Source organism: Prionailurus bengalensis, chromosome B3, assembly GCF_016509475.1.
Source record: "Prionailurus bengalensis isolate Pbe53 chromosome B3, Fcat_Pben_1.1_paternal_pri, whole genome shotgun sequence".
NCBI classification, from domain to species: domain Eukaryota; kingdom Metazoa; phylum Chordata; class Mammalia; order Carnivora; family Felidae; genus Prionailurus; species Prionailurus bengalensis.
In genome coordinates, this window is record NC_057355.1 from 52,812,434 (window position 1) to 52,821,828 (window position 9,395).

General features: G+C 37.9%; 1 protein-coding gene across 1 annotated transcript in view; it reads right to left on the reverse strand.

The window, feature by feature from the left end:
* The window catches only part of SCG3 (secretogranin III), a 34,153-nt gene extending 25,276 nt beyond the window's left edge, over window positions 1–8,877 (reverse strand). The window contains exons 1-6 of the mRNA XM_043555424.1: window positions 8,424–8,877; window positions 7,680–7,732; window positions 7,132–7,177; window positions 6,821–7,036; window positions 2,139–2,281; window positions 994–1,143 (exon numbers count right to left, since the gene is read on the reverse strand). Coding sequence (XP_043411359.1) covers window positions 994–1,143; window positions 2,139–2,281; window positions 6,821–7,036; window positions 7,132–7,177; window positions 7,680–7,732; window positions 8,424–8,514 — 699 coding nt within the window. The 5' untranslated portion in view covers window positions 8,515–8,877. The remainder of the gene's footprint in view (window positions 1–993; window positions 1,144–2,138; window positions 2,282–6,820; window positions 7,037–7,131; window positions 7,178–7,679; window positions 7,733–8,423) is intronic.
* Between the last annotated feature and the right edge of the window lie 518 nt (window positions 8,878–9,395).

Genomic DNA, 9,395 nt, shown 5'->3' on the forward strand with positions numbered 1-9,395 from the left:
CTTTGATAAATCAAAAATGTTTTGGGTGGAAAGCTGGTGGAGATTGGAAGTAGAGAGAACAAAAGAGAGCTGTTATGCTATCTAGTAAAAAAAATGCAGACCCAATTTCTGTTTTCTAGCCTCCTCTAAAAGATGATTGTAAGCCTATACACTCTTTTTCCTTGTATTTGGGATAAGACATTGGAGGGGATGAGGAGCCATGGGTCTAGATGCTGTGATGGAGAAAATAGGAGAGGTGAAGAGTTTGATTTTTTTCTTATATATTACCCTCTGTGGTCAGCTCATCTAGAGTTTTACAGGGAATTCAAAGAGCGGAGAAAGATTTTGTAGCTTGGCTGATGCAGAAGAAAAGATGAAGAGGCACAGAGTCCAGGGAGGGGAAGGAAGGATGGATGACTAGTCTAAGTAAAGGACAGTTCCAGGCCTCTGAACCAAAGAAAAGAGGAACGAGCAGGTGGAAGAGCACAGGATAGAATGGCGAAGCATATTCAGGCAACTAGCTCCGGGGAGTATACAGGCTGGTGTGGCAGAGGACCAAATCAACCCAAGTTTCTGTTTTTGGGATCTGGAGGCAGATGATGACATTCTGTGAACAGAAGTTGTATACCGAAAGAGCTGCGAAATATTTGATTTCAGTTCACTGACATTATACAAGCAGTTGTTTTGTGGAATGGTTATAACATTGCCACATAGCATTATGGATTAATTTACTGTGGAGTATAAGACATAACCTTTACTGTGTAATACAGTATAACCTGTATCTTCATTTTCAACATAGAGTTGATTTATATATTTTAACTTGATATTTTGTGAGTATATATTTTATGTGGGTTAAATGTGTCACATACTCCAAATCTTCTCTGGCACCAAGTGAGGTATTACTTATATACAGATTGTATTAATTATATACAAATACAGGTGGACACATACATTCATGCACATGCATATATACACATATCCATAACATATGCATATGAACTCACATATACATACCACTTTCTCTGGTATTTTTCCAGTCTGACTTTCAGTCACGCTTATGGGTTTATTGGGTTCCTCTTCATAAGTGTTAGCTTCCTTTGAGATCAGTTTTTGTAAAACCTCTGCTACTTCATCTTCTAGTGTGTGTGCCTGGCTTTCTGTGATCTGTTAAAAAGTAAAAACATATGTAACTATTATTCTCATATTTATGATTAAAAAATCTAGACTAAACTCTGAACTTGAACACATTTTTACACAATGAGAGAATCTTCTGGTCCCTCTTTCTAGATAGCCCTTGTTTATGCCTCTGTTTGTTGTTGGACATTCCCCAGAACTCCTGGGAAAAAGTGCCTTTGGGCCATGCAAGTGATTAGTCCTGTCTGTTGGAATCTATGGAACACTTATTTCTCAACCGTCAGCTACAAGTCATGACTAGGGAACCTCTGAAACAGGCACATTTAGGACCTTAGTAAAGCCTGTCAGGGCTGTATAAGGGCTGGGAGCCTGGCTGGGAGAGGACCAAATTGAATTGCTTACAGTTCCCAAACATGGCATGCCTTTGTTCCTGTTATTCTCTTCTCATAATTCATGTATATTTTACTGCTGCTGGTTAAATCCTAATGATCCTTTTTTTTTAATGTTTTATTTATTTTTGAGAGAGAGGGAGCACAAGTAGGGGAAGGGCAGAGAGAGTGGAAGACAAAGGATCTGAAGTGAGCTCCATGCTTATCAGTAGGGAGCCTGATGTGGGGCTCGATACCATGAACCATGAGATCATGACTGGAGCTGAAGTCAGTTGCTCAATTGACTGAGCCACCCAGGAGCTGCCTAACTGTTTTAAGCTGACTTTAAACACTTCCTTCTCTGAATTTCTTCTTTATTTCCCAATTGGATATGGTCCATCCTCTGGCATGCTGAACTGCTTTTATGGTTTTGATGCAGCTTGCATTGTGGACATGTGCGTATTTGTGTGGCTCTTCTGGTAGACTATAAGTTCCTAGAGGGAAAGAATGTTGTCATATTTGTCCTCAAAACCTACAGTGCCTAATATAAAGTAGATGTATTATAAACACTTGGCTACAACTCAGATCACGTGGCTTGGCTTCTTAGTAAATTCCAAACTGTACTAAAAAATGCGTTTATTCTCATGCATGACTTACTAGGCCAAGATTCAACAGTTTAGAAACAATCTTGTCAAATACTCCTCTGTCATTTTCCTCATAAATCCTGGTAGCAATTTTCTGGACAATGTCTTCAGCAGTTAAAGGAGTTCCATCTAGTTGATGAAGGCCATCTGGATCATCTAGACAGAGCAATCACAGTTTCACATTATAGTTATCATAAGCCTATTTCAGGATCATACTATACTTACAATCTATACCTTGTTCTTGTACACTTAGATATATTTGGAATGTATTTATGATACTGCTTCATTCACATAAATTGTTGGTTTGAAATATAATTTTGCTTAAAGTTAAGAACCTATGATGATAATGGAAATTCTGAAATCTTCTTACGTGACTGTAAGAAAAAGGAAGATCTGAAGACACCACAAAAGGCCTCTCTATTTTTTATTCTAATAATACAAACAAGATTATACTTCTAAATTTTACAGTATGCCACATTATAGTATGCTATATTGTTCAAAACACTCTTCTACATATTATATAATTTGATATTCCATTTCCACACAAGGAGTAGACTGGTAACATCCACATGTGTATTTCTTCTGCTGGCAAATTCCTGGGCTGATGGTGGGGGAACCTGCCTTACACCCAGAATCAGAGAGGGTGTATTAAAGATTTTATGACTTATCTGGAATAAATATTTACTTCTAACTGAACATGTGTCAGAACTCCTTTATGGAAGACAGCTTAATGTGATAAGCCCCTTACTCCAGAGAATAGGGAACTTACTTTATGTGTATGAAATTTAAACTTTTAAAATGAGACAACAGATTTGAACAAAGCAATATGTAAATCTATGTAAATCTCTGCAGAGATGTTTGCAAATGCGTATCCTTAGCTTTCCTGGGAATACACCAGCAACATTACTTCAGAGTACAGCAAGAGCCCATCCTGAGGAAGGACACAGTAGGGTTGGTGGCATATCCAAGAGAACTCTTGGGGAATCCGTTTGTCTTTTGTAACCTACACCACATCAAGCAATATGTTAATATGTGCAAGTTTACAAGGCACTTAACTCCTCCTGTCACCTCTAGCAGATCTGAAAGATCAGAATTTTAACCCATGATACCACTGTTACCTCTATATCCTTGGATGACTGTAAAGGGAGATAATAGGATTATCTGTTTCAAGGGATTCTTATGCAGATCAGATGAAATAAGATGTAAATGTTCCTTTTAAACTGCCAAGTACCATATGAAAGCTAATGTGCAGTATTATATGAAAGCTAAATGTCATTATATATAGTGGATTTGTACATGAAAAAAAGGAACTACGATTATCTTCTAGAGAAATGGAAATTGAGTCTCTGGTCAAATTCCGCCCCAATAATTGTGATCATATTTACTCAAAGAAAGAAGAGCCTAATATTTCTAATCTGATCCTGTCCTTTTCTTCCATGGCTTTGGGGATTCAGACAAGGAGTTTCTCTCATGACCTTTCTTCTAGAATCTATACACCTGAAGATATATGCTGCCTTAGGCAGAACAGTTTCTTGTTGTTTGAAAAGAAGCTTAGGAAACTGAGTAGGGTGATTATAGACGGAGAACTGGAAGTTTCCTGGTAGTAGATTATTGCTGAACTGTCAACCAATCCATTAGCTATGAGCCCTTTGAGCCCTGTGTACCAGAGTGACTAATAAGCAGAAAAGACCCTAAGAAAAAAAACCTCATAAGATCAGTTCCCCTCCAGACTGACTGAAAATTGGGTTCATTATCCATTTTTTCCAGGAGCAGAGATTATTATTTAGGTCTGATGCTTCCATTTGTGGGTTGTAAGACTGACTCTAGGGATTAATGTGAAGCAGAAACTGCCCAAGGTCTATGCAGAGGTGGAAAAATTTATTTTCCTTCCTACTTAATCCCTTAGGATCTGAAAAAAAAGGAAGCATACTGTTTGCCTGCTGGAGCTGGAAAATAACTGAGATGACTGTTTTTCAGTTCATTTACTTCATAACAGGGAGAACATAAGCAACACTCTGAAGAAACAGCCTCTTCGCTTTGCTGCACTGCTGCATTCTCTTGAGCCAGGAACTTAGGACTCCACTAGCAGACCTTTGCTAGATGGGGTTAAGAGTTGACCACTTGGGCATTGCTCTTTACTTTCCATTGATTTTCCCTGGCTTCTCTAAAATGGACAGAATTACTCAGAGTGACTTCTTTTTTCTCATCAAGGAGTATTTTACCCTCCTACATATATCCTCAGAGGGAAGCCAAACATGAATTCAATGTTCATAACTTTTTTAAAGCAGCTGCAACATCCTAAGTGGGTGTGAAAGGGCCATCTTCCAAGTCATCGTCTTCCCAGTTACTCTTTGAATCCTTGGCATCTATTATGGCACTTGACATTCATTTGTCCAGTACATTTTTATTAAAGTCTTAATATGGGCCAGAACTGGAAACACACTGATAAATAGTTTAGGCATGATACCTAACTACACAGAGCTAACTGTCTAGTTCAAGTCTGAAACATAGCAATTGCTCAATGAATGTCTGTTTGGTGAATGCAGTCAGGAGCCCTGAAACACTGCTTTATAAAAGAAATTTGGAAAAATCCTGAATCACATATACTATAGAAAACATAGAAAAGGAGAAGTTATGGGCCCTACAAGCCCATCTGGAGGTTTCCTAAAAGTGTGAAAGTACCCTGCAGAAGTTCGGCTTCCTTACTCTCCCTTCTAGGTTGTAAGTCTACATGCCTCTGAGGTTCCAGTTAACTTGGTGTTCCCAAACCCACCTGGTTCCAGGATTCCCAAGGTATGAGAGGAGACCAGTAATTCACTCATAGAGGCCACTCTCTCCAACAATCTTCTCTGTAATTTCAGGTGGACTTGAATGACTCCTAGGGTAAACCTAGAGCTGTCAGGGCTAGTACTTCATAGTTATAAACCCATTTGGGATGGTAATAAAATGTTGAACTATTTAAAATAAGTTACTCAGGTTAGTGGTTGGATCACAAACCGATCTATGCCTCTGCCTGCATATACAACCAGTTTGACCGAAAAAAAAAATGTAGTCAAACATTAGACTAATTAAAAAATTTTTTTAAATCAAATGGTCAGTTCAGTCAAAGTGGTTGAAACTATTTTATATGAAGCTATACCCAGTTTCTATTTCTAGTCTAAATATTTTAGGTTAAAAGTAGAATTCACAAGAAATTTCCTTGAGTAGTATGCTATATGAAATTTTTCAAAATATAAACCATCTCCCTTATCCCATTCATATACAACACACTTCTGAATTTTCCTCAGCCTGTGATATCCAATGAAAGTCAAATTTAATTGATAGTTGTGTTCTGGTGGAGATAACCAGCATAATGCTCTTGTGACCATGGAACAGAATAAGGACATTAAAGAAAATCTGTAGTCACTCTTAAGCAGTGGTCCTCAGCACAGAAAACACATTCTCTTCATCAATGCTTAGGTACAATAATTCGCTTATTCCCTTGTATATATTATTTTATTTGTTCATTCATTAATTTATTCATCTATTCATGAAGTGAATTTGTAAGCATTCAGACACTGGAGCTACAATGTTTCTGTACTAGTGAAGTTTTCAGTTTAATTAAGGAGAAAGGCAGAAATCATAAGTAGACGCACTTAGGAATGTAAAATTACAAATTGCATTAAGTGTCACGTGTGAAAGGAACAGGTTTCTATCAGATTATGTGTATTGGATGAACACAGGAACCTGTTCTTGCAGGACCATGGAGGCCACATTAAGGCTTTTGGTTTTTATCCCAAGAGAAATGGGAATCTACTAATGGGTTTTATGCAAGAGTGTCAAGCTCATACTTGTATGTTGAAAAGATTACTCTGGCTGCTATGAGTTGGAGAAGGGCAGAGTGGATGCTGGAAGGTCCATTAGAAGATTTTGCTGTAGTTCAAGTGAGACATGATTAGAGTTTGGATAAGGTGATCAAGGATGGTGATCTTGGTGGTGATCAAGGTTAGAGGGATAAAACCCTACTATATATATTATATAATATATATACATTATATAATATTTATATGTATTTATATGTATGATATGTATGGTGTGTGTGTGTGTGTGTGTGTGTGTGTGTGTGTGTATAAAGTACTGGTTGCCCGCTGGAGCTGGAAAACAACTGAGATGACTGTTTTTCAGTCATATATGCAGTATATGAAGTCTGATATATACATACATATATGAAGTCTGGGCTAATGTTAGGAGACATCAGGCTATGGATGGTAATTAAGGCCATGAAAAGGTTAGAATGACCTATGGAGAAAGATATGACTAGGAAGAGAACATTGAGAAGAAAATAATGATATTTCACCTTTTCTGGGGAATATTTTTTGATTTAATTAGTTGAGAATTAAAGATTTTTTCTTTGTACTCATAGTTAAAATAAATTGGAATGTTAAAATGAATTTAATAGCATAAAATATAGACAGTAGATTGAAGTTGATTTCAAAGCATCAGTAAAGGAAACTTAAAAAGAGAAACTAAAATTTGGGCTTCTGTGAGCTTAGGCCTCACAGAAAAAACTGGGCTTTCTCTTCATTTTGGTCCTAATAAAGGACAATGAATGTATAATGGCTGTTTTTAAAACGTAGGACTTTCTCCTAACCCACAATGGGAAACTCCAAATTAGAGCAAGCAAATAGGAAGCAAAAGTTCTTTTTCCTCATTTACCTTGAAATTTATGATTCAATCCGCTCTTAGTAGAATCATAATCATCAATCAGTCTTCGATTCTTGGTTGAATCGACATCTTCCACATTCAATTTATTATCATCTGGGGAGCTTCTTATGGACTGTCTTTCTTTCTCAATTTTTTCCTTTTCTGTTATTGCCTTTAGCAGGTTCAAGTTATCAACAAAGGAGTAATTGCTTTCACCTGGCTTGTTTTCTGGAAGAAAAGCCCCCAAGCCCAACACATCCATTTTAGTTAAGATTTTCATAACCTACATTATTTAAATTAATATCAACATGATTTCTTTTTACCTGGAGGGTATGTTTTTTTAATCTTGTCTGCCTCTGCTTCAGCAATCTAGGAAGTAAATTGGAGATAGACCTGATTTTAAATCATTGCTCCCCCACTTATCCAATATGACAGCTAAATGATTCAATCTCTGTGGGATTTAGTTTTCTTATTTGAAAATGTAGATAATAATTTCTGTGTCAAAGCACTACCATAAGGATTAAATAGATAAAATAAAGGGCAGATGGTCTATAAATATTAATTCCCTCTCCTATAATATTGGTGAGAGATAAATCTCGGATAAATTAAGCAGCCTTAGAATAGAATGGATGTGATGTTGAGCTTACTGGGTTATTATACAGTCAGTCTTATGTATTATACAGAATTCTATGTATATAACTGTCAGGATATACAAATTTCCAAAACTATATTTTCCATCCTAAGTTCTGTCAATGTATTATTAAGCTCTTGAAATTTGTGAATTCAAAATAGCTAAAATGTTACAGCATAATTACATTAAATATAACTAAAATAAAATGAAATAGCATTTATAATTTTACTTTTGACCTACCTGTTCATTCAAAGGTCTTTCTGCACTTAATTCGCTATTATGTAGAGGTTTGTCTAGAATCACCAAACACAAATATAAATTTAATTGTGCACTGGAAAGACACACTATGTCTCTTACTACATAAAATCTCCAAAAAAGAAAAACAAATATTAAGATAAATGTTTTTGGATGACTGTGGAACAAAAATATGTATTAACAAAGATAATCAAGATAACAATCTTTATCAACGTTGCCTTGCTTATTATCCTGGTGTACTTACTGAGTTAATAAAATTGCACTTTTATTTTTCTGCCCAGAAATCTAACATATAGTTCTAACACTTGGCTCACCAGCTGTTTTCAACTAGATAGAGCATAATTTGGATTGGCATTATTAGCACATTAAAAGCTCTTTTATCATATACTGCACATATCATGAATAAAGTATCGGAGAAAGGTTATAAGACAACTAGAAAAAAAAATAGACAAAAAACAGGCCACTTTGTAAGGCAGAAAAATCATCCCCCAGCCCCGTTTCAGAATAAGGTATTTCAAAACAACCCATGTTATTACTCTATCATTCAAAAAGTGTAGGGGAAAAAAAATCTGTCTTCCTGCTCTAAATTCAAACTGATTTCTGTCAATATGCACGGATACTGTCTGATCAGAAAACGAGGCAAGGTGATTTACAGTTCACGGGATTATGCCAAGCTTTACCTTTCCGTGGCGAAATAAAAGGGAGATGGGAAGAAAAGTGTCCACGTACCTTGGCTGCCTCCCGGCTTGGGGAAAGCTTGAATTGGGCTGCTTTGGAGCACCAACACCAGAATCCAAGTGCCGGTCCAAAGAAACCCCATTCTTCTACGCTTGGCTTCAGATACAGCCTGGCGCCGGGCTCCCTGAGCTGTGGCTTTTGTTATGAATGAAAAGAAGGAGTAAAAACAGGAAGAGCTAGGAGGGAGGGTGTGGGGAGGGTGAGTGGCAGGAACCCAGCGGCCGGTGGAGCTCCGCGCGGCTGCAGAGTAAAGCGATTAGAAAGGCTCCAGGCGCTCGGGAGTCAGGTCCTCAGGTGGAGGAGAGCGCTGTCCGCCGTGTGGGTGCTGAAGTTCCTGTGACGCGAAGCCGGCCGCGGGTCCGCTAGGGCGTAGCCTTACTCTCCTTCCTTTAGAGGAAGTGAGGAAGGAAGCGCATGCTCCTTGAGAGCCAGAGGCGGGAAGGGATGGCGTCAGCGACACCAACGCTACTCCAATCCCCCGAGAATGTAAGGGGGGAGGGGAGACTGGCAGGCTAGCGTATTTTCTGTGCCGCAGTCTTACGGGTGCCCCTGCGCTCAGGGTCACCTGGATTGCCATAAGCTCCGACGTCATTGTCGTAACTTCCCAACTAGACGTTACCTCAAGGACCAAATGACTTCCCTGCTCTTGCACCTGTCAAGGAGAGAGAACCTTTTATGAAGGTTTTTGCTTTGGGATAGTTCTGGGATATCTGCCCCAGAATTCCTTCTTTCTGTTCCACCTGCTGTACCCAAAAGGTAGATGTAATTCTTACATACATCCCTAGAGAAGCCCTGCCTTTGTGATTTGAGTTGACATACAAAACGTCTCTCAGTACTTTTATTTCTTTCTTAGCTCTATGCAGTCTTTTGAATTGGGAAATTCAAGGAACATTGTTTCAAATAGTCAGATTGTTGTTACACTTTCTTACTGTCCTAGATGCTAAAACAGAACTAATAAAATTA